This window comes from Odontesthes bonariensis, chromosome 23 (genome assembly GCF_027942865.1).
Source record: "Odontesthes bonariensis isolate fOdoBon6 chromosome 23, fOdoBon6.hap1, whole genome shotgun sequence".
Lineage (NCBI taxonomy): Eukaryota > Metazoa > Chordata > Actinopteri > Atheriniformes > Atherinopsidae > Odontesthes > Odontesthes bonariensis.
Window position 1 is genome coordinate 5,124,116 of NC_134528.1, and position 25,866 is coordinate 5,149,981.

The following is a 25,866-nucleotide window of genomic DNA, read 5'->3' on the forward strand; positions in this document are numbered from 1 at the left end:
GTATGAGTAGTAACCTCATGATGCATACCCAACATTTCGGAGAATCTAGTATGCATCCAGGAACTTAAAAAAAGTTAAAGTTAGTATGAGTAGTAGGAGTAGGAGGAGAAGTATGCGGTTTCGAACACAGCCTATGACACTCTGGGATTGTATCAGCATTTATTTCTGTATGCAGTAAATAACCAAGCTAACAGTTTCATGCCTGGCCTATCACCCCACCATCTCGTCTTCCCTTTTCGTACCTCCAGCCTGGGCTGCAAAGCAACCTGCTTATTTAAATGTAAAGATATTTGCTCATCAACACAGGTTTAGTTGGGGATTAATTGCTTCTGTTGCTTCCATCTTCTTCTTAGCTTCTTATCCCTGTTTTGTAAGCTAGTTTTTGTCTTTGGTTCCTTTTATTTGACTCGGCAAGTTTAATATAACAAGATCAGATCAGGAATCTAGGTCTTAAATGCAAAACACAACAGAACAATGTTAGAGACCCATTTTCAAACAGACTCACTTTGATGTGTTAAAAATTAGAAGAAAGAAAGAAAGAAACCTAAGGAACAAACATGACATAGCATGCTAAGGCTAACTCACGATTAGCCAACTTAGCATTCAGCAATTAGCATGACTTTTCTAACGTTAGCATTTGGCAACACAGTCTTAGCTGTATGCTAATATTTTGAGGGGGAAGACTCGTATTTATCGGTGTGTGTTTTATTTTACCTAATTTCCTCAATGTTTTATGTTCTGTTTTTCATCTTAACATCTATGTATCCAACACAGTCTTAAAGCAAACAAACGCTGTGGTCGCCCTGTTTCACACGGACAGTTATTACTGTAATCAAGCTAACGTTTGTAGCTAGCTTGATTTGGTGTAGCGTTAACTGCGGTTTCTGATCATGGATGTATTATATTAATATAATTTCTGATTCATTGTGTTGTCTGATAACAGACACTAAAAAATAAATTAAGAGACTTTATTAGGATTTCAGCTGCATTAAAAAACAGACAGTAGGAGAGAAGCAAACAGATGTTAACACAGCTGGACATTAGGTAGAAAGCTAATACTTACAGTTCTATAGATTAGATTTGATTTTGTTCCTTTGAGAAGCAGTTCAATAATTTGTTGCATTTCCTGAAAAAGTCACTCATGATTGGTTCATTTAAAGAAACTTTCTCTTTTCACTAGCGAATAGTTGTCTTTAATAAGGAAAAAATAAATTTTATTTGATTACTCGATGAATCGATTGGAATAATCGAGAGAATACTCGACTACTTAAATAATCGTTGCCCTAATTTGAACACACACACTTTTACAAGTACCCAAAGTAACTCACAAATTGTAGGACACAGCTGTAAATAATTTAATACACGTTTGTAATGATCATGACACTGATTTGTCTCCATAAAAAAAGTCATGTCATGGGCAAAGCAGTCGTTCAAAAACTCACCAGCCAATTGGAATTAATATCTTCTCAATATGCCCTCCTACCTGAGGCGTTTGTGCCAGAGCTGCAAACAAAAAGAGATCTAATCAAGGAGAGCGTTGAGTGCCGGAGTTCAAAGACGACAGCCAGAGCAAAGGTCTGATCCGGGAGAATGAAGCAGAGGGAACTGACAGCAAAAGATAAATGATCAAAAAGATAAAATCAAATCAAATCAAATTTATTTGTATAACACATTTCATGTACAAAACAATTCAAAGTGCTTTACATAAAATAAAAGCATTGCAACGGGGAGTGGAAGAAGCATTAAAAATACATAAAATAATATAAAGAGAAACAAATAAAATCATTTAAATGAATTTAAAAACAAGCAACAGTCCAGATAAGTTCAAAGATATCGTGCAGATTTCATGCATAGACACATGAGAAAAGAAATGTTTTTAACCTGGATTTAAAAACGTCTACATTTGGTACAAACACCACTTTATACTCTCAGAATCTTATTTTTGCTTTTATTTCCCCAAACTGAATTGCTTACTTACTCATCAACCATAATTATGGACTGTATCACACAAAAGGAGCTCTCAAAAACATCAGTAATTAATAATCTGATGAAAATATTAAATTAAAGACTTATTAATAAAACATATTTTTAATCAAATTGCCACCAAATGCACCAGGTGGATATTAAGGCCTTCTTTGTTAGGCAGATGAATAATTCAAGTATATTCTGTTTATCTTCCCGTGCAAACCATTAGCTGTGGTAATGTTTGCACGGGAAGTGGTTAAACATTAAACAGAGATTTGTAAAATTAACAGCTTTGGTGAAAGAGCTGGAATGCCTGACAGCTTCTTGGAGCATTTTCAAGTGGAGGCCAGATGTTCATTCTTCTCTGAGGCGGAAAGACTCTTGGGAAAATATAATGTTACTCCACACTTTTTGTGAGTCTTTTGTCAGAGTTTGGGGGCTGGTCGCAGAAACTCGATTGGCTCTGTAGGAAAAATGTTTTCCTTTCCTTCCCCTCAGCCGACACACATTCGAAGTCCACTCCTCACGCACCCCTCCCATGTTTCCTTATGTAACACAGTAATCTGGGTTTAAGTTTTGCTCCACACAGGCCCCTCAGCTCCATTCGTTCAGAGAGAGGGCAGAAAGTGTGTTTTCTCCACTGTGTCAGGGGTTTAAGGTAGGTTACAACACTTTCTCTGCAACACATTAACAGACAGAAGCCTCCACAGCGCTTTTAAACAGAACAGACGGGCAGGAGGTTCCTCTTTTTGCTTCTTTAACGACAGACATGCAGACAAGAAACTGAGCACCTGGGAGAAATTTTCTACCACTTGTAACTGTTTGAGCTTGCTGTCCACTCTCTGCTGAATACAGAAGGTGAGGCTAAAGACTGTAGTAAGACCAGGCGTTAGTCAGGACCCGCATTTCACCGGACTTTGATGTGTTGAGCAACATTTCGTGAGTCTTTTGGACATGTGCTTTTACCAGCCGGTAACTTTCGCTGCGGTTTCCTGTGCAAATCCTGACCTTAAAATCCAGCCAGAATATTTGGAAAGAAATACTTTGCCTGGATTTACCCTGTTTCTAAAAAAATTTCACGGGGATAAAGTGCTGAGCGTTGCTCTAATTAGGCTCTGTTTTAAAAACACATGATAATCTGAGAGGGAACATGTGTTGCAGCTGGGCATCAGGAGACACTGAGCATTGCAGATGTTATCTACAAACTTGTGTGTAGTAGTGGTATTAGAAATATACAGAGCTGTGTCATTTCTTTATATATTATCAGGAAAACAGGAAAAAGATGCAGATGTTTATTGAACCAAGTACAAACATAAATGTAAACACAGTTTATGAGGTTAAAAGCAGAGTTAGTTCAGTTCTGAGCAGCTTTGTGGTATTTCATACCACAGGCAACTCAATGTGCTTTAAAGACAAGGCATTTAAAAGAACAGCATAAAGCAGCAATTTAAAGAGAAAAAAAATAGAATAAAAATGAAAAACACAGTTAAAAGCAATCAAAGAAGAGGGGAAAAAGAAAGATATAAACTCAACCATAAGCACACCGAAAGAGAAATGTTTTTAACCTGGATGTAAAAGTGCTTCCAGTTGGGGCTGATTTCAGTTCTGCTGGTAGTTTGTTCCAGTTGTGTGCAGCATAACAGCTAAAAGCTGCTTCACCGGGTCTAGTTTGAACTCTGGGCTCCACTATCTGACCTGAGTCAGCAGATCTCAGAGCTCTGCTGGGTTTATACTCTGCTAGCATGTCATTCATGTATTCTGGACCTAAACCATTCTGTGATTTGTAGACAAGCAGCACAACTTTAAAATCTATTCTCTATGGATATGTTCTTAACCCATTTAGGCCTAAGACGCCTGGAAAAGAATGCCTGTAAAACCTATGGGCGATTTCAGAAAGACCCCCTAAAACCTGAAGTTTTACTGGAAATTCAGCAATTGTGTCAATGCCTACTAAATGATTGATTTCTCAGCCTCTGTAGCAGATAGAAACAAAATTCAAAAAGTATTTGAGAGCTTACACCTGTGGCTTTCTTTGGAAATTGAGTTTATTTACATACACCTTCACGAAAATAGAAAATGTAAAAAGTAAAGTGCATGAACAGCACCATTTTCAATAAAAAAAAACAGTAATAAAATAAAATAAAAAGTCAAGTGGAGGAACAGCGCTATTTTCAATTAGAAAACAGTAATAAAATAAAATAAAATAAAATTTCATATTTAAATGATTTATTTATCTATTTATTTTATCGCCAATAATCTTCGTACTGGCAGCGCAAGGAGCCCATACACATTCCAATAAACATTTTCATCTCCGGCACAGTTACGTGGGACCACCTTGCCATCTTTGCTCGAGCTGGAGTCTGAAGTACCTGCTCACTGTATCTATTCATCTCGGAAACGAGATGCGCCCAAAGCTCCTCAGTAAAAATATGATTAAATGCCTGCAACGGTGTGGCATCTGCAGGTAAATCCACTTTCACCGCTGGTGTGCGGTTGAAATCTCTCTGTCGATTACGTTGGTAATTGTCAGTCTTCCACTCACATTCAAACCCTTCAAAATCATCTTCAAACATATGTGCTAGCCATAAATCTCCATCAATTGGGTCAGCACGTTCTTCAGCATCATCAAAGCCAAGAAACTCCTCACAATCGCTACCGTCTGAAATGTCTTCCCACTGAAAGTCCTCCATGCTTGTTCGATGTAACTTAACTTCAAAACAATGACACGAGGAACATGACGACACTCTCACGTGTCTATTATAATGCATTTAATTGGCGCAGAGGTCAATAATTGGTGCAAAACAACCTTATACAGGAAAAAAGACGTGTACGCTTTCCCGGCCTTAAAGGTAGAATAACACAACAGCGCCCCCGGCTTTAAAGGTAGAAATGCGGCAATGGTTTCCCGGCCTCAATGGGTTAAGTTGATAAAAGGCTGATTTGGTGACTGATTTGATATGGTTGTTGAAGGTCAGGTCTGAGTCTATCAGCACGCCGAGGTTCCGGACTCGGTCTTTAGTTTCTAGAGACAGTGACTCAAGATGTTTACTGACAGCAAACCTCTTCTCTTTGTTGCCAAACACAATGACCTCAGTTTTTTCTTGATTTAACTGAAGGAAATTTTGGTTCATCCACTTTTTGACTTGCTCTAAGCAGTTGCACAATGACTCTATAGGACTGCAGTCATCTGGAGACAGTGCGAGATATATCTGTGTGTCATCTGCAAAGCTGTGGTAGTTGACTTTAGAGTTCTTCAGAATTTGACCCAGAGGCAGCATGTACAGGGTGAACAGAAGGGGTCCAAGAACTGACCCCTGAGGAACTCCACATGTCATAGCCACTCGATCAGATTGATTACTTCCAATAGTCACAAAATAACTCCGCTCCTCCAAGTAGGACCTGAACCATTCTAGGACTGTCCCGCTGAGTCCTGCCCAGGTTTCCAACCTGTTCAGCAGTATACTGTGATCCACAGTGTCAAATGCAGCACTGAGATCCAACAATACCAGAACTGACACCTTGCCTGAGTCAGTGTTCAACCTTATATGTCATTTAACACTTTAATAGGAGCCGTTTCTGTACTGTGGTGAGGTCGGAAGCCTGACTGAAATTTGTCAAGGAGTCCACTGGAGTTCAAGAAGTTACTGAGTTGATTAAAAAACACTTTCTCTACAATCTTGGCTATAAAAGGAAGATTTGAGATGGGTCTGTAGTTGGTTAAAATGGAAGCATCCAATGTTCTCTTTTTAGGAGTGGCTTGATGGCAGCTACTTTTAAGGGTTTAGGAAACGTGCCTGATTGAAGTGAGCAGTTTATTATTTGCTGCAAATCTGTTTGGACAGAGCTTACAATAGTTTTAAAGAAGTCAGATGGCATTGTGTCAAGACAGGATGTTGATGGTTTAAGATGCTGGACTGTTTCTTCTATGGTTTTTTGGTCAACTGTATTGAATTCTGACGTCATAGTTGATTGATTCCTAGGTGGTTTTAAGGATTGCGTCATTTTATTATTTTGCTGATATATGTTGATATTTAGCCTTATAGATTTGATTTTTTCATTGAAAAAACAAGCAAATTCATTGCATTTTTCTGTGGAACAGAGTTCTGAAACTATCTGTTTTGGGGGGGTTGTCAGCTTATTAACCATAGCAAACAGAGCACGAGTGTTGTTGATGTTCTTATTAATCATTTCAGATAAGTGTTGCTGTCTGGCCCAGAGTAACCCGTGGTTAAAATTACAAAGACTTTGTTTGTAGAGGTCATGGTGAATTTGAAGTTTAGTTTTTCGCCATTTACGCTCTGCTTTCCTATATTCTGTTTTCAAGGCCTTTACATCATAGTGTTCCTCCATGGTGTTCGCTTTCTGCTCAAGATCATCTTATTTTTAACAGGTGCAACAGTATCCATGACATTTGAGATTTTCAAGTTAAAGTTATCTAAGAGTCCATCAACTGTCTCTGCACTCGCAGTTGATGACATAGCTATAACTTCCATAAACGTAGCACTGGTATTCTCATTTATGTACCTTTTTCTAACAGACACACGGGTTAACTGAATGTTTGGAGTTAACTGTAAGTCAGAGAACACACAGAAATAATCAGAGAGCGCCAAGTCCTTGATATCAACAGAAGAAATGTCAACACCTTTAGAGATAACCAGATCCAGTGTGTGGCCTCGAGTATGTGTGGGTCCATTCACATGTTGAAGGAGGCCAAAAGTGTCAAGTAGAGAGCAGAGTTCTTTGTCATTAGTGTCCATGTTATTGTCCATGTGAATGTTAAAATCCCCAGTTATGATAAAAAAGTTATAGTCAGTGCAGATAACTGACAGCAGTTCAGCAAACTCATCAAAGAAAGTTCCTGGGTATCTTGGTGGTCTATAAATGATTAGGAAGATAACCTTTGGATCCCCCTTTACTAAAAAACAGAGATATTCAAAAGAGCTAAAATCACCAAGTAAAATTTCTTTGCACTGAAAGACTGATTTAAAAATGGCGGCAACTCCCCCGCCCTTCTTACCACTTCGACACTTATTGATAAAACTGAAATTTGTTGGTGCGACCTCATTGAGAATGGTATCACAGCTACATTCAGCCAGCCATGTTTCACTAAGAAATAAAAAGTCTAGATTATAGGTCATGATCATGTCATTTACTAAGAGGGATTTGTTGGCTAGTGATCTGATATTGAGTAGGGCTAATCTCGTGGAGACAACAGGTGATACTGGTGTGTTTCGGGGTTGACACACTGTATTCAATAGATTGGTAGATTTAACTAAACCTTTTTTATTTCTCACCAGTTTGAACACTTTTCTGTTACCTGTCATCACAGGGATTGAGAAGGCTGTCTGAACTCCATAGGGCCCTGACTTTATCTGGGGAAGAGCATTCTTGATATCAGTATTACAGCCTGGACCCGGCACATATCAGTCAGACTCACAGATATGATGATTCAGAGGAGGTGGGGGAGGGGTTGGTGACTTTTGTTTGAGGGTTGTTTCCAACGTGATGGACGTGGTGGAATGGAAGGGGCTGGATGAGGTGGGATGTTAAGGGGGGATGAATATGGGATTTTGGCGTGGTGTCAGTTGTATTCCAATATTGAGAAAGCTCTTCATCCTGTCCGGGAAATCCAGAAGTGAGGAGTCCAGACTGAGTGGAGAGTGCTGGGGGCTGGGTGGGGTCCGGGGGGGCGAAGGCTGGGGGTTTCCCACTGGGGCTGGGGGAGACTCCTTATCTTGGGGTGAGGATGATGACGTTGCAGGTTCTTTCTGGATCTGCTGTCCTCCATGGTCAGTCCTTGTCTCATCGCCCTCACCAGATTATTGTCCTATCTGTTGTTTTGGATCGTTTTGTCCTGTCTCGTCCTTGATAGAGGCTGCTGGTGTGTGACGCAGAGAGTAAAAAATGTTGGAGCTTAGCAACTGAACTCCTGACTTGTTAAGGTGAAATCCATCTGCCTTAAAGAGGTGCCTGCGTCCCAAGTTTAAGACGAGAATCACGGTATCTTGTAACTTATCTGGACTGTTGCTTGTTTTTAAATTCATTTAAATGCTTTTATTTGTTTCTCTTTCTATTCTTTTATGTATTTTAATGCTTCTTCCACTCCCTGCTGCAATGCTTTTATTTTATGTAAAGCACTTTGAATTGTTTGTACATGAAATGTGCTATATAAATAAATTTGATTTGATTTGATTTGATTTGAGAAAGTGGTCCTTACTACTAAAACACTCTGATTTCCTGTTTTCCCTCAGAGTTTCTTCATGGCGGGCACTCTTGGAGCTTCTCTGCTTCTGGCCATGAGTTTGTTCCTCCTGACTGGTCCCACCGTCCAGGCTGGAAAGATTCTGGTGTTCCCAGTGGACGGCAGTCACTGGGTCAACATGAACCTGCTGATCCAGAGCCTGCACGCCAAGGGCCACGAGGTCACGGTGGTCCGTACCGCCACCAGCTGGTACGTGAAGGAAAGCGCGCCACATTACCGCTCCATCACCGTCACTTTGCCACAAGCTATTGACATAGAGGAGCAGGACTTCTTCGTGACCTTCCTCGTCAAGATGCTGGCCATCAAGAAAGAGGGCGGGTCCATTATGGGCTTCATGAAGTTCTACTGGGAGATGCTCACCGCGCTGTCAAATATTCACCATCAAGCCAGCTTGTTGGGGGTCGAAATACTTGAGAATAAGACTCTGTTGAAGAGCATCCGGGACACTCAGTTTGACGTGGTTCTTCTGGACCCGGGGCTGCCCGTCGGCGTTCTGGTGGCTCATGAACTCCAGCTGCCAACAGTTTTTAACGTACGATGGATCACCAGCGGAGAAGGCCATTTTGTGGTGGCTCCGTCTCCAACGTCGTACGTTCCGACGTCCGGATACGCCGCGACTGACAAGATGGCGTTTTGGGAAAGGGTCACAAACGCCTTCTTTTACTGCCTCAACACGTGCATTGACAAGCTGATCGTGTGCCCTCACTACGACAGACTGGTGGACAGGTACTTCGGTCCGGACGTTAAGTTCTACCACCTGCTCCAAGGAGCAGACATCTGGCTCATGAGGGTGGATTTCGTCTTTGAATTCCCCCGTCCGACCATGCCAAACATCGCCTACATCGGTGGGTTTCAGTGTAAGCCCTCTGGTCCTTTATCATCGGAGCTGGAGGAGTTTGTTCAAAGTTCAGGAGAGCACGGTTTCATCCTGATGTCTCTCGGGACGCTCGTTAATGGCCTTCCCACGGATATGACTTCAGAAATAGCCGCCGCTTTTGCCCAACTTCCTCAGAAGGTCATATGGAGGCACGCCGGTGAGCGCCCCAGCAATTTGGGCAACAACACCCTTCTGTTGAAATGGTTACCGCAGAACGACCTGTTGGGCCACCCAAAGATCAAAGCCTTCGTTGCCCACGGTGGCACTAACGGGGTCTACGAGTCCATCTACCACGGAGTGCCCATCATCGGTATGCCCCTTCTGTTTGACCAGTTTGAGAACGTTTTGAGACTGGAGGCACGGGGGGCTGCGAGGGTGGTGGATGCAGCAGAGCTCACCCGTCAGAGCTTTCTGGAAGCATTGCAAGATGTTCTTAACAATCCCTCCTACATGGACAACATGAAGCGTCTGTCGGCTCTCCATCGGGATCAGCCGATGCATCCTGCGGACACTGCAGTGTTCTGGATTGAGTTTGTGATGCGGCACAAAGGAGCCGCACATTTACGCACAGAGTCCTATAAGATGCCCTGGTATGTGTATTACTCGGTGGATGTTTTATGCTTTTTGATGGCAGTCTTGTCGATGCTGACAGCTGTTGTGGTAGGATCCTTACGATTCCTGTGCCTTCGACTGTGCAGGCGGAGAAAACCAAAGCAGGAGTAATTTCTCACTAATTTATTTACCCTGTTAAACGAACAGTTTGTATTGTGCATACTTACACCAAAGCAAATGCTGTACTCAACAGAAGGAATCCCTATCATTAGCCGCATTCGCACTGTAGGAACCTTTGGCAGTTCCTATAACCTTTTCAGGAACGAGGCTGTTTTCTCCCGCATTCGCACATGCAGGAACTAGGGACCACGGCCCTCAGTTCCTATAACCATTTCAGCTCCTTCTCCTCAGCTGGGTCTGTTCTGGTTTCTATAGGAACACATCCTACGGAGGTGTTTGGTGGTTGGTAGCTCCGCCCCTTGTCATGTTGTCAGGCTGAAATGTTTCCTAATACGACACGGACACAACCTTGGCGTGTTTAATAAGTTAAACCTCCTGATGGTGGTTTAAGCGGGCTGCGTTGCCAGGTTTAACAGTTCCCCCTTTAGGAAACACCATTAAGCCTTAATTAATACTTAATAAAATGCTTAATACTACAAAAACGCAAACTTAATAAAAATACTTAATACTGTGCAGTATTCGCTGTGTGTTATTTGAAAAAATGTATTGTTATTGTTACCATATTGTTATAAGCTTCTATGCGAGTGCGAGCCGCCAATTAGAGCTCGAGGAGCCGCGCAATGAGTATCTCTACGCTAAAGTAACACGTCACTGTCGCAGACGGTTGCGTCCCATCAGTCCCTATCAAGGTCCTGACTCATGTGCGAATGCAAACTGAAACAGTTCCCCTGCGTTCTTAGAACTGCTCTGTCCGAATGCGGCTATTGAAGGGTTCTTCCTGGTTCTTTCTTGAAGATTTGAAGGATGGTTTAAGCAGAGGTGGAGCAAAACTAAGCTTAAAACTACCGGTTCAGGAGGTCTGAGTTCCCACAATGCTCTTGTTCTTGTTTGAACCAGACTGAGAATGAACTTGACTGTAAGAAGATTCATTCTGTGTGTCCAAAACCAGATGGATCTGTGCCTTAGAGCCTCTTTTGTGCCTTCAAACACAAAAACACACACAAGTGAGCCATGCTGTTGTGCTGTATGTTAAGTTTCTCCACGAGCATAAACACTCACTGGTTTATTTTTGACTTGATTCTGCTTAAATCCTGCTGCTTCAAAGACTCATTACAGTTCAAAATCTGTATTAATCCTTGAAAATAGTCCCCGAAGTATGCACTTTTTATTCCATTTTAATTGCTATAAGCTATAATTGCTATAAGTCTCTGAGCCTTCCTGAAACATATATATCCAAATATACTTGTTGATTGTAAGAAAATGTAGTAACGACTGTCTGAACTTGTAAAATGACAATTCTTGATACTTCTTTTAAGTGACGAATGCATGGTTTTGATTTTCCGTGTTGCTATACAGTGTTTTCTCACCGTAGAGACCATAACTTAATCATTTAAAAAAATGCAGGAATAGAAACGAAATGTTTTGTTTTGTGCGTTCGTTGAATAAAGATTAACATTAAATGTGAAATCTGTTAGTCTGTGCTGTATATTATGACTTTAAGGCAAAATATTTGATGAATGGGGTGAGATTCTTTTATAAATCACATTTAAGAACAACTCTGTTGACCATAATGTCGTACTTTAAAGAGCATGTTAAGGCATCAAAGGATAAATAGAAACATAAGGAACCAAAAGCAAAGAAATGTGCAATTTAAGAAGATATTTAGAAAACAGGAAGTGTTGCAGGGTCACCAGTCCTCTGGAAAATGGATGGATGGACTTATCTGATGTTACTTTGTGGTGCTCCTTTTATTACTAATTTCCTTCTACCTAATTTAATCCAGCAGGCGGCAGTGTCTCCTTTCACACGTTGCTCTTTGCTTTACGTTGGTTTCACAGAATGTCTGCCATATAACAAATAAATATTAGATATACTTTCACTTTGCCCTATACTCTAACTAAAAGTAAAGTTTGTGCTCGATCTGCTGTTGAGTTTTTCCATGTAAAGAAAAAATAAATTGGAGCAGCTTTGTTCAGACTTGTGTGCATTAAATCAGAAAAAAAATCAAATAAAATCAGGTGGAAATGTGTTCAAAATTCATTGTTCACTCAAAGCTGTGGAATCCAAGCCAGAGATGTCATCAGTGATGTCATCACATTCGAATTAGGTGATTGAATTGACTGCTTTCACAAACTTTGGCTCACACTCGATATTTTCCCCATTGACAGCATCCCTCCATCTCTGACCAGTTTCAAGCCGCGACCTTTTGAAATGTTGTGAAAATGTGAAGTTTTCTTTAAATAAACCTGTGTGCTGAAAGGGTTGAGTGGGAAAGTGTCCTCTTCCATGTGTTTATGGAAGGAAACTGTTTTAAATCATTCGCCAACATCTTAACAGAGCGTTAAACATGCTAAACACGAGAAAACACAAGTGCTTTATTTTATCCCCTTCTCAAGTGGAATTTGTGGAAAAAAAGCTAAAAAAAAAAAGTGACAATGATTGTGCTTTTTCCCTATTTTCATTGAAATCCTACAAGAAAAAACTGTTACCCAGTGGTTAACTTGGTCAAACCTGGTAGGAATGTGCAGGAAACCCTGCAGCCAGACTCAAAAACCTCAAGCGTGGAAGCTTTTTCAGCTTTTTGATGCCGCATCCCAAAAGATTGCTGACATTTGAAACGTTTATTACCATTAATGGTTTGTTTTTGGGACACAGAAAAATGTCAAACTCCCTGCTGTGAAAGGGAAATCCTCTGACAACAGTGTGTGTGTCAGAGGCTGCAAGATAAAGGAGATAATTCCCTTTCTCTTCCTGAAGCTTTCAGCCCTGAGAGGCTGCAGGAATCCGCTCTAAACACACACATCATGTCACTGACATGTGAGAAAACACAGACAATCACTATTTTTACAGCTTGTCTTTTGTCCTGGGAGCAAAACTGATGTTTCATTCAGTCGTTTAGCTGCACCGACTCCCGGCTGTGTGACATTTTCAGATTGAGTGAGATCACTTCTCAGTGCTGCGGTTATCAATCTGAATTATTAACAAAGCCTCCTGTTGCTGGTCGGCTGTGTGGTCGGTGTGGGTGTAAAGAGTGAAACTGTGCCTGGTCTTTTCTGGGCTTAACCTAACGGCGTCCGCATTTGAGAAAGATGTTGATTCTGTCTTTTTGCTGCATCTTTAATCTTTTTTTTAACCTGTAAAACCATCAAATTCCTATTTAAATCATGTCTATGACACATTATACACATTTTATTAAAGCAACTGGCAACATGCATTCACAATATCACATATTTTACAACTGCTTTTACACAATACAATGCACTGTAGTGACTTACAGCATTAATTTAATGATATTTCTTCCTGTTTTAAGGCTTTAAAGTGAATCTGAGGTTCATTTCTGGTCATTAGAGTCTGATTCTATTGTTTCTGCTACACACAGGAAGATGAATGCTGCAGCTAGCATCTTTTGCACAATAAAAAGTTCATCAGTGAACGTGTTTCTTTGCTTTTAAACGCGTGTCTCGTGTTCTCCATTCTTTCATTCAAGAAGCCACAAAGCCCTCCGTCATTTTCACCCCTCACACGGAGGTGACCTCATGACCACGACAGGTCGCATTAAATATAACTACAGTTTAGGGCGAGCAGAACAGTCTGAAAAAATCAGAGAAAACCAAACAAAACAGCCTTAAAGATCGTTGTTTTCTTACTTTTGACTCCTTTAAAGCATCACCCCAACAAAATGCAGGAGGGAAACATGACGCTCGTGTCATTTTCAAACCACAAAGCCCTGAAAACAACTTTACCAAAACAGTTCTGTCACTTCCTGGTTTGGTTTGGATGGTAACTTTACATGAGTAAAAAATTTAAACTACTTGGGAATGGTTTGAAAACACTTCCTTCCTACAATCCAACCGTCACCGCTGTCATGGCCGCCGTTTATACCCCTCAGATCCCATGAGCTCTTGAGGTCACATACTCTCTGAATATAACATTTGGGAGGAGGACAGTCTGAGAAAAATCAAAGAAAACCCAACAAATAGTCAGAATTTCTATTTGGGAGCTTCGGCGAGGTTTATCAAACCTAAAATCTACATTTGAAGTTATCGCTTAATAAGGAAGTTGACCAAAGAACTGGGCAAATTGCTGGTAGAGGCTCATTAGAGGCTTATATCATGAGTCACTTTAGACACCCAAATATCAACTTCCAAGTACAGAAAATACTCTGATATGAATTGCATGATTTTAAAAGTGGAAAAAGCAGAGTTTTGATAGCTGGTTTCCCGTCTTTGCTCTCAACGAACCATCAAACCACATGTGTATGCGCTATAATCGGCTTTATGATATACCGGAGCAGGTTCTGCGTGTGGATTGGGGCTAACTTTTCCAAACCACCAGATAAACCAGGATGGGGATGAGGCACACGGGGATGACGGTGAGCGCGACCACCAGGCTGTGAGGGGCGTCCTCAAACTGGACGTCTTCCTCAGGGCAGTTCTCGAAGTACATGGAGTGGATGTACACGAAGAAGTCCTGAATGTCCGGGTTTGGGAAGAAGCAGTTGACTATGCCGGCCACCTGCTCCACGCACACGGTCAGGTCGTTGTACGGTCTGTGTGGGGGAAGAGAAGTCAACGCCCGATGAGCAACTGATTCACAGAAAGAAAAATGTCCTGTTTTCAAACTTTCAAATGTGAGTTTGCTTCTTTACTTAGTGAAATTTGTGGGATTGTAAGTGCATATAATTCAAATTTATCATGTTTTTCTGAAGGTTTCTGCATCCGATTCATTCAGAAAATAGCTGCCAGATTAACCATTTTATGAAAGAAATCATCGGTCGATGCCTTAAACTGTTGATCTCTTACGTTTAATCCATATTTTGATAGAAATCGATTAAAAAGAGGAATAAGTGGCATTCATGAGATACAAAACAACATAATTAGACAAAACATTTCAACACGTTTTTAGAAAATACAACATTTAAGAAGATTTAGCTCTTAAACCTAACCCAACAAACTAAACAAAGATATTAAAACTATCAGAATGTCCCCTTTTTTTCATATTTGAGCGTCTGTTTCACGCTTTGATCCCCCGGTACTTTGTGTTTTAACTATCTTTTCTGCTCCCTGTTCACAATGATTATTGCTTTATGTTTATCTGCAATAAGTTATAAAGTTTAAAAGGGACTTCTTTGACTGTAGCGCCCTCTGGTGTGTGAACAGCGACACCTAAAGTTTACTGTAGATGTGATTCAAGCTTCTCATGAACCAAATCACACAGCTGCTCAGTTACAGCTGTCAGATTTATCAGTAGCTTATAGACAACAGTTATGTTAAAGCTACAGATGTGTAAAAGTAAAAGCGCCTGCGAGCTTTACAATGTATTTATTCAAACAGATGTGCACAATAACTGTTATTTAAAGACCTTGAAAAGTTGTGTTGCATTTAATTAAATGGATTAAAATGACCATTAAGAACGACACATACAGGATCTAATTTCATGAGGTGATATTGAATTTGCAAAATGTAACTGAAACTCATCGACTGAACTGTGAAGCTTTCAAGTACTGCTGCGCAAAAAAAACACGAGTAAAAGGTCTGTGGTTGAACTGCTTCCTGTTTGAATGTAAACACTGCAGATGACTGGAGCTGGGCGGGGGGGCACCATCAGCCACGTTTATTCAGCAGGAGGAGAGGAAATCGCTTTGCTCAGCCCAGTCTTGATGATGGATATTTCCCTGTGAGATCTTACTGTTGCTACGGAACGTTTTACAACTTTATTGATGTGTTACGCAGACAAAGGGTGGTGTTCCAGCTACGCCCAAACTAACGCTGCTTTTGTCTTTTTCCCCGTAACTTTTCTAGTCCATTGAGGTACGAGGTAAATTCAACCTCGGATTAACAACAACTCATGACATATTACAGTGTGTAAATATTATTTAAACAAAAACTGAGACAAAAAAACAGAAGCGGTGTGTGTAAAACTAGTGAACCCTCACAGGAATTAAGAAGGTAAGAAGCAGCCAGCTGCTGCTGATCAATGCACTGATAAATTGATCATCAGTCAGTGTGAGCGCCTCTATTAAAGCAGAAGTTCTGGTGTGTGTTAACACGACGCCAAGGAGGAAAGACATCAGCAATAACGTTGCTGCCCATCAACCTGGAAAGGGTTATAAGGCTGTTTCCAAACTATCTGGAGTCCATCGTTCTACAGAGAGAAAGATTATTCACAAGTGGAAAACATTCAGGACAGCTGTCAATCTTCGCAGGAGTGGACGTCCCAGCAAGGTCACCCCAAGGTCAAAAAGCCAAGAGCTACATCTCAGACTCTACAGGCCTCAGTTAGCATGTTAAAGGTTAAAGTTCATGAACTTTAACGTTTGGAGGAAACCAAACACAGCATATTAGCACAAGCACCTCCTAACTTTACCATAACTTTTTCAAGTGATCATACAGAAAAAAAAATCTGTTTACAACTCAAACACACAGCATAAGTTGTAGATAGCAGACAGCATGTAAACATCACATTATACACACAAAAAAAACTGTATTTCCTGTTTTATCCTGTTATCTAGAGATTATTTGTTTGCTCTTTATATTATTGATATTGTTTTACATATTTAAAGTGAAACCAAAGTGTTAAAAAAACATACTTGCTTTAAATATGAAGGTAAAATCAATGCATAATAGTAATATTTGATTTGAAATTGTAATTTTCCTCGTCTTTCAAAACTTTTCTACAAGTTTCCTAAAACAGTGGAACAGCGCCCCCATAAGGTATAAATACTAGTAAAGGGTGTTTATATGTGGCCAAAAAGGGTACTGCAATTCTACGTTTGAGGCGTCCTCATATGAACTGGTTGGAAATCAGGTGAAAATAGTTTTGAAAAATTAAGTTAAACTGGCATTCAGTTAAGGGACAGACCTTTGGAAGAAGGAGCTCTGTCGTTAACTGAGAAATATTAGTTTAGAGTTTCGAAAAAAAGGGCAGAAAGTTCGCAGAAGAGATTTTAATGAGAAGACTGGCGTTTGCGAGCTGGACGAAGCTAGGCTAGGCTAAGCTAGGCTAAGCTAGCTTTCGGGTGTTGCTAACAAGTTAGCTAGCAGCAATGGAAGCAAGAGAAGAGGATTTATGTCAACTGGCAAACAAGGCAAGAGCAAACAAGAAGAGACGAATATGGACCACTAAGAGAAAAGAAAAGTGGGCTTCTTCTTCAGGTAAGATAAGTACTCTGGTTTATCTTCTTAAAGGTTAAATGTCCCGCCGGGGCTGACATTAGCAAACACTTAACTCCTTGTTGGACAGTGATGGCAAAATAATTAATTTAAGTACAAATATCAAAGTTTCATAAAACTCCAAATCTAAATTTGACTAAGGTTTAAGTCTTTAAAGCTTGAGATGAGAACAGACAATTTAAAAGATTAATATTTTATGATATGTATTTATGTTAAAGGTCAAGGTCACGTTATTAATAGAGCACTTTTTAACAACCTAGGTTGTCCAAAGCTTTACATGAAAAAATAAAATAAATAAACGTTCTCATAAAATTAGTAATTATATTATTATATATATTATATATTGTATGATTATTAAAAGTGCCACAAGTTGTACAGTTATGTGTAGGAATGCAGGCTTTCTTGTAAATCCATTAATTATTAATACAGTTTGGGTTTTGCTTTATTTGTCAACAGAACAATTGTTTATGCTGGATCTGAATTTATCATTTAAACAGGCCCAACAGTTAATATCCTGTAACTTTATGCACATTGACAATAAACTGCTGGGCCCAAAAAACATCAATATCGATGTCCTGTATGAGAAAAGCCTGATATGTTTCTATTTCCTGAAGCTTCTCAGGTCATCATTGATGTTTTATAACGATGTGACAGCCAGTGCTGTCCTCTGTGGTGTAACAGACTGTGGGTCTGACTTTTAAAAAGCTTATTTTGCTTAGGCGCCGTCCTAACTGGGTGAAATCTACTAAAAGCAGCAGCCGAGATAAGATCAGTATGAATTCCCTAATTACAAAGGAAATGAGCAACAATGCTTCCTTAATGAGCTCCCCCAGCAGAGGAAACACCGAACCACCCTTCACGGGAGAAAAGGAAATAATAATTACATTCTGCTCCACAGTTCTTTGCGGCTGCAACTTTTATTGCGACACTTGGTTATATTTGGTTGTATAACTGTGATTCATGTGGATAAATATGAGTACAGGAGGGTGAGAGTCACGTATAAACACAGATAATAAAGTTATTAATCCATATTATCTCTAATATATGATATAACCTTCATGTACCAGTAAGTTTGCAAGTATCTAAGGTGCTTTTTGTGGGAAATTTGGTGGAAATGCTGAGACTGCTCCCCTCTTGTATCTTGCTAAATGCTGGAAAGTTTCAGCTGACTCAAAGTGTGTGGAAATGTACCTGATATGAGGAAAAGTGTTGTTTATCAGCTCTGTTTATGAGCTCTGTGGCAGTTTGTGAAACATTCTTTCTGACTCAGATGAAAAAGTTGTCCTCCTGTGACACAACAGACTCGTGTTGACAGTGAAGATAACACGTGGAAACGGACAGAGATCTTCCACCGACATGAAACCGTTGCACAGTTTATAAGATAAGGAGGAATGCTGTGTTTTTTTTATATACTTTTATTATCGCTGTGGTCCAACATTTACGGGAACAGCAAGATTGTTGACTAAAGCACGACATTTAAAAGTTGGGAAACGACGAATGAGTCTGCAGAAGAGACTGAAATGATAAAATTTAGAACATCCAAAGTCACTGGAGACAAAAGAGCTGCTATTTGCTGTTTGTATAAATCAGATTTTATTAAAAAATGTCTGATCTGTAGAAACGATGGGAGCAGCTCATTGGAAGTGACTCCAAATAACTTAAGTCACGATGCACCTAAACACCGATAAATGTTTTAGTAAAGAGCACAGTTCAGCTGACCAATTGAAACCATTCAGTTACCTGATAACATCGTCCAGGACGCACCAGTTTTCAGTGCCGATCGCCAGCATCTCTTCGTGAAAGTGTTGACCGCAGTATTCGTGACTCAGCCGTACCAGCAGATCCCGTTTACAGTTTTCAGCCGAGGCCTGGTTCTGGTCGTCCTGGAACCTCTCTGCAGGATGATGAAAAATATCTGGCGTTCAGTGACGGCGCACACAGAAACTCCATCAGATAAGTTAGCAGCTCACTCAGCTGCTGGTTTCTTTATCTTTGCGTTGCTGAAAGTGAAACTGCGTTGATGATATCTCACGCAGCGCGAAAGTATTTCAGCTGAGTCGAAGCAGAATTGCCAGAGAACGGGGTATTTAAAGTCGGGAGTTATTTAAGTATTTGTCTACTCACCATCATCTTCTGTAATGAGTCCAGACGTTCGGTTTCCTTGCAGTTTCTCCTCGATGTCAATCGTCTCGTTGAACAATCTGGATGTTGCATTGTTTAGTTTTGTTGTACCTGCAGGCAGAAGTTCCTTCACTTTTACTGAGCAACGTTCTGGTGGAGGAGCCCCAATTTTACATGAGGTTACCTCCTCAGAGATCACTTCCTTACCCCCCGTTGCCCTCCTGCAATTTAACCACGGGTGTGAACACATGACTTAATTCACAGATACAATATCCCAGAGATTAAAGGGATAGTTCGCCTCTTTTGACATGAAGCTGTGTAACATCCCATATCAGTGACATCATTTCTGAACATCTTCTTACCCCCTGCTGCGTCCTGTGAGCAGAGTTCCAGCCTCGTTTTGGTGTTGATGAAGGTAGTCCGGCTAGTTGGCTGGGGTTTAAAAATAAAGCGTTTTGCTTCTCAAAACAATATGCGTTCAACAGAGTAATACATTTGCATCACAAAATCGTTCTCCAGGAAAAAGTCAGACCTCACAATCGCTTGGCCCTATTTTCTCTCCCTTCGTATCACTGCCTGCTGTGTAGACCGAGCAGCAAACACCGTAACAGGCGCGGCTGTCGGCAGGCGACGATTGTGAGATCTGACTTTTTCCTGGAGAACCATTTTGTGATGCAAATGTATTACTCTTTTGAACGCATATTGTTTTGAGAAGCAAAACGCTTTATTTTTTAAACCCCAGCCAACTAGCCGGACTACCTTCATCAACACCAAAACGAGGCTGGAAAATGTTCATAAATGATGTTGCTGATATGGGATGTCATACAGCTTCATGTCAAAAGAGGCGAACTGTCCCTTTAAAGTGAAGGAGCTCTCTTCATTTTCCACAGTTTTTCTCTTTGAGGGCCATCTCTATCTACTTCCTCTTGTGTCGTACAACCACGGTCGGCTCAGCCAAGTTTATTCGCTCCATTCGCACCAGTTGAATTAATTTGCGTTTACTTTGAGCAGCTTTTTTTTAGTTAAAGTTAATTAACAGAATCAACAAATAAGACCAGCGAGCTGATGCAGGATCCTGAATTTCCACTGCTGATGAAACGGTCTGTTAGTTCACATATGAATTATCAGTCCTGTGTTGTTGCCCAGTGAAATTAAGGGAGATGAACCTCTACATTTAGAAAACCTCGGCTCTCCTTCAGATAGCTCAGTGTTGGGGTCTTTTTGAGGGAAAATTTAGTGGATCAAACTTGTATTAGATCATGTGTGATGGTAAACTGGATATCGTTGGGTTTTAGGTTGATTCAGATTGAGATTTTCTGACATGTTCATTTTTGTCACTCGACACCCATTTAAAGATGGCGGGTGCAAGTAGGCGGAGTCTGCACGTTGTTTATATCGCGAATATGCAGGATGCCCCGATCAGATCCAGCGGATCGTAAACGCAACCGGAAAATATGATTCCTGCTCACAGCAATCCTTGATGGCTCTGACCCACTGATACTGTTATATTACTGCAGTCTCTTGTGTACAGACATGTTTTTATGTTGTAGATGATCATATACTCCTAATTATTGAAGCATCCTAAACCACCTGGGTCAACAGTCGCTCTGCTCCTTGTTTTAAAATGATAGTATTTCTTTTTAGTAGGGCTGGGCAGCGATTTAAACACTTTAATTTAATTAATCACATGATTTCCCTGAATAATCGCATTTGTACGCAAAATCCCAAAAATGAATCCAAAAGTAGTGTATAGCTTTTAAAATTTTGTTTTATTTTAAATGTGCTGCCATATGAATGAAAGTGCCATAACATTTGTTGTGCAAACACACTTTTAACATCAGCATCTTTCTGTAGTTTTTATGTAGAAGCCTCGCTCCACTGTCTGTTTCCTTGAATGACTTGCTGCTATCAGTTGTGTGTTTTGCCTTTAAGTGATATTTTAGACTGGAACTACTACGCTGAGAAGACAATTCAACTTGGCAGTGTTTACAGATGACTTTGGTTCTGTCGACTCCGCCGTCTGGAAGAACTTTAACATGAAAATGGCCGAGTAAAAGTTCCGTACCCTTCTCCATGTTTGGTGGATCCGCCGATTACTTTCTTTTCCGGTTCCGCAGCAGACTTTTACAAAATAAAAACACGGTTCGAGTCCCGCATCGGACGGCGCTGTGCTGCGTGTTGTTCCCCCTCTCTCTGCCCCCTGCTTCCTGTCTTTTTGAACTTTCCTATCCATTAAAGGCACAAAAGCCCCCCAAATTTATTTTGTATTTTTCTAAATTAAAAAATAAATAAATAAATAAACATGCGTTAATGCGCGATAAAATATTTATCAACGTTAAATAATTAATGCGTTAACGCGATAATAACTCGCCCAGCCCTACTTTTTAGACAACCAGTCAACTAATAAAGGAAACATTTGTGTTAAGATGTTATCTATGGCTTCGGCGAGCACTTATGTTTTGTACCGGCTCTTACTTAAAGCAAGAAATGAACTTACTGTTGTCATTTGCGAACACGCTGAATGTTTGGTTCATAACGGACGTACTCCGCTCCTTCTTCGTGGTGTCAGCTTGTTGTGATGTTACAATACCTGCACACACACACACACACACCGAGAGATTCAGAGAAGCTTTTAAACACAACAAATTCAATAACTCCACTCTTCTTTTTCCCCCTCACCACTGTCGCACAAACCAGAAAACAAAGCGCACAAACCAGCCGCGAATGCAGAAAGCAGGAAATCTCAAATAAAAACAGAGTTGCGCGTGAAGTCGGAGACTCACCGAGCATGAGAGCGTGGAGCAGGGAGCGGATCATGGTGCACAGCCAGCGGCAGGAACCTCCGAGGCTGATCTGTGACCTGAGGGGCTCTCCGAGGCGAAATGCTTGGGACCTCCGCCAGTGAGGAAGCCCTGCCCTCTTTATCTCGGCTCCGCTGATAAACGGGCTGAGTGATGGGAAGAGAAGGGCGGCTTCGGGAAGGATAAAGATCCAGTCATGAACCAAGATGAAGGATACAATGGAGTCGTGTACTTTGAAATGAAAGTGCACTGTGTTTTCTGGTTGTATCATAAAAATAATTGACGTTACCTGACCTGGTTTGATTATAAAGGATCAATAATACTTTACATTGAGTAGAGATTCACATTGATTTGGGAAAAATGGAACAGTTTTCTGACAAATTCTACAACAAGTGGCTTCCTTTTTTAACTTTTTTTCATTCTCTTCAATCTCTGCCCCCTGATTGATGGACCCCCACTCACTCTCTCCTTCTCTTTCCTCTCTTTTTCCTTTTCTGTCTTTTGTCCTTTTTATTCATACTGAGCAGCTTACACACACGTACATATTACACTTATTATACTTATTCTATTGCTATATATAGATGTCCTTAACTGTTAGTTAAGTAGCCCCACACAATTGTGTATTATTCTGGAATTGTTGGGAAAAACCCCCCCAAAAAAACACTTTTAACTCTTTTTAACTCATCAAGATGCATATTATTTTGACTGCATCAATATGTTTACTCAATGTAAATGTGACATTGATTTCTATTCCAATGTGCCTTACCTCCCAATAAAAATATTAAACAAAACAAGCAAAAAAAAAAGGAACAGGTTGGGGGAAAGTCGACAGGTTTATCCCTAATTTTGGGTGTTTTAAAAACGGGTAAATTAAAAAGCATTAAGTTGGGGGGTTTCCTTCATTGCTGTGCTCAAAATCTGTGTTTTCTGTGCAAAAGTAAAACCCAGAAAGCCCCAAAAAGTGCTCTAATTAGCCATATTTACTTCCCTTTAACATTTAAACACTTCTAAAAGGAACCGACTCTTAAAAACCTAAGGCCTCTCAGTCTTCCTGTCAACGCAGCTTCCTCGTTTGACCCGTTAAGTGTGAGCGGCGAAGTCGCAGGCTTGGAGATTACAGTGTGCAGCATAAGATAACAAGTTACGCAAGATGCATAACAAATGGCACATTGTCAGCAGCTTGAAAGGCTCGCCCTGCTGGTAAATTAACAGGTGTATCGCCAAACTGTTACGGGTGGCTCTTCCTCTCGAGAAAGAAAGATTTAGAAATGGTTTTAATCCAGACTGAACTGAGATCTGTCGTGCAGAAGCGTCGGAATCGTTGCACCCCTTCCAGACTGGGATTATTGATCTAATTTAGCAGGTTTGAGGCTTAACTTTCTAAAAACGGAATAATTTTGATCGTTTTTAGACGGTGCAGATGGGCAGAAAGGTTTCTCCTGTTATTTACTCTCAGGTTTTGGTGTGCAGTAAACACGGGGATGTGCTGAGATGGGCTTGTTCTAGTAAATCTGACGTAATACAACATGGTACAGAGATGCAGCTCCTACCTGTGGTGGTACTGTCTCGATTGTTGGCGGTAATGAAAACCAGCTCGGGCAGCACACCCCGTTTCCTCTTCCTCCACAGTTGGATAGTGAAAACACACCCAAAAAGGATTTCCTCCTTACTTAAAGGCAGGGCCTTGCAGGGACAATAATCAGGAAGCCTGTGCATTGTGAGAGGTGGGAGTAAAACACACAAAAGGTTTCTGTTCGGGCTCACAGAAGTACATAATGCAGATATCACAAAGCAGGCGCAGGATGATGCTTTTAGCAGGCGGCGCGGCGCGATGATTGATGCAGGTTTCACGGAGAAAATGAGACTTTTTATTCTGTTGGTGACTGCGTTTGCCTCAGAGAGACCAAAACAAGTACGAAAACAAGAACTTCCTGAGTTTTGTGGTTGTTAACGCGCAGATGTCTGAGCTTTTTGTGGTGGTCTCTGCCTTCCCCTTAGCCTGCTGAGACAGGAAACTGTTTGCTGATTGTTGAAAGATATTTAAGTGAAACGAGTATCCCTCTTACAATCCGATGGATAAACCTATCTGAGACACAAAGTGTTGGAGGATCTGAATGCTGCCGGCTACCTGTAAAGGTGCGGCTGCAGCCTAAACGCCGACGGGGGGGAAGCACGTCTCATTAGTGAGATAACTTTATCCGTTATCAGTGTCAAAAAGCTGATTCACTGCGTACTGGGTTGTATTTCCAGGGCATCTTTGCTTCAGATCAGGCCAGGTTCAGAGATAAGAGCTCAAAACATGTAAAAGCGCCACTTTCCACAGAATTGTTTCCTCTTATTAGATGAAAAAGCAAAAAAAAAGAGACGCCAGTTGAGAAGTATCTTTGAGGAAAATGTTAGCAAAAGTGTTTTTTTTTTTTTTTTTTTGTAACCAAAACACATTGCTAAGATTTATCAATTTTACATTAACTAAAATTATTAAATCTAATTAATATTAAATGATTTTATTCATTTAAACCGTCACTGAAGTATAAAAGGCTTCCAAATCCACCTTTTAAACTAATTAAAATCAACTTAAACCCTTTTTAATACAGATTTAAGAGCCTTTAGAGACAGAAAGTTGACTTCTACAACAGGTTTGAATCATTTTTAATGTTTAATTGATGCACAAAACGTCCAGTTTTACATCCAGCAGAATAAAATACACGATCGGATCCGCTTGTGCTTTAATTATGAGTGGAATCGATCAGCTCCATTATTTCATGCATTCACATTTGTTTATGTCAGCTTTTGTTGCCGTTTTGATGACAGCAGCTGTTTTTTTTTTTTTTTCTTTTTTTTTGTCGTGGTGACACCCTCAGGCTCACTGAGGTTCCTTTTTTCTATATTTATACGTCACCGCCTTTAGTTATAGATGAATACAATGATTGAAATAACTCACCAGTTATCAAAATAATTGATATTTCTCACGGATGGAAAATTCTGCGAGGGTTCAGTGTTACTGAAATGAATTATCAGGGCACTGCTTTTGAGCCTATTTCTGTACTTTGAATTTAAAACACTTAGAAGATAAGACAACTTCCAGGTGAATACGACTTACACGTGCAATTATATTTCGGAATATTATTAATAAGAGGACCAAAGTGTCATGTTTGACCTTTTTTAAGTAGTTTTTATTTGTTTCTCTCTTGACAAATAAAAGATTAAAATGACATTGCCTCAGATATTCAAAGGCTTTTTGAAACAGAGCTTTCAGTCTTAATGTGTTGGATCAGCAGGGGTAATCCCTTCTGCTTTATTACCTTTAAATTGACCCGGCATCGACACTTACAATGTGAACCACAATACCTCGAATAACTCGATAACAAAAGAAAAACAACGACGAGGAGCAAAATCAGAGGAAATGTGTCTGAAGTATGGGAGCATTTCAAAGGAAAGAAAAGGGAAAATAACTGTGCAAGTGCGTCCATTGCAAAAGCTAATTAGCTTAGCACGATAGCACAACGTCAACGCTGCAGCATCAAAGCAGAAAGCAGCCAATTCACACATCGAGCCCACTGAGCGGAACATTTTTCTGTTAGCATTTTAATGGAAATCAGCTGAGAAAGACGCCAACTTTTTCATTTTAGCAACGTACTGCAGAATCCGGCACTTAACTACACATTCTTTTGTATTTCTGCTAAATAAACCGAAGAATGGTTTGTCTTTTTCCTCTCATTACAACAGTGTATATTATAATAGTTATTATTATTATTATTGCAGTAAGTATTTATCTGATAAATCGATGGATTAATCTGTTACGGATCAGATTAGATCAGCCCCATTATGATATTATATATTATTCTATTTAAATATTTAATAGACAAAGTCTTTGAAAACATCCAGCAAGAACTGAGAGTATCACTCAACTGTGGCAGTGAGGCAGAAACTCCAGTT

At 40.3% G+C, this 25,866-nt stretch overlaps 1 protein-coding gene and 1 pseudogene across 1 annotated transcript; one reads left to right on the forward strand and one right to left on the reverse strand.

The window, feature by feature from the left end:
* The first annotated feature begins 2,498 nt into the window (after window positions 1-2,498).
* Window positions 2,499-11,303, forward strand: LOC142373491 (UDP-glucuronosyltransferase 2C1 pseudogene; annotated as a pseudogene).
* A 1,700-nt stretch (window positions 11,304-13,003) lies between these two features.
* Window positions 13,004-23,661, reverse strand: LOC142373492 (uncharacterized). The gene is made up of 6 exons (XM_075456764.1): window positions 23,481-23,661; window positions 21,913-22,101; window positions 21,627-21,719; window positions 19,133-19,240; window positions 18,749-18,902; window positions 13,004-14,385 (listed from the first exon to the last, which is right to left on the reverse strand). Exons 1-6 carry the CDS (start codon window positions 23,644-23,646, stop codon window positions 14,151-14,153), a joined length of 945 nt encoding a protein of 314 aa, XP_075312879.1. The 5' UTR covers window positions 23,647-23,661; the 3' UTR covers window positions 13,004-14,150.
* Between the last annotated feature and the right edge of the window lie 2,205 nt (window positions 23,662-25,866).

What these genes read in the sequence shown, in the direction of transcription:
- LOC142373492 (XM_075456764.1), bottom strand. Translation starts at nt 23,646, where the DNA reads ATGCACAGGCTTCCTGATTATTGTCCCTGCAAGGCCCTGCCTTTAAGT. An exon ending in GCTCCACGCTCTCATGCTCG is followed by an intron (nt 21,720 to 21,912) that starts GTGAGTCTCCGA and finishes GTGTGTGTGCAG; the next exon opens with GTATTGTAACATCACAACAA. An exon ending in CGTGTTCGCAAATGACAACA is followed by an intron (nt 19,241 to 21,626) that starts GTAAGTTCATTT and finishes TTCTGCCTGCAG; the next exon opens with GTACAACAAAACTAAACAAT.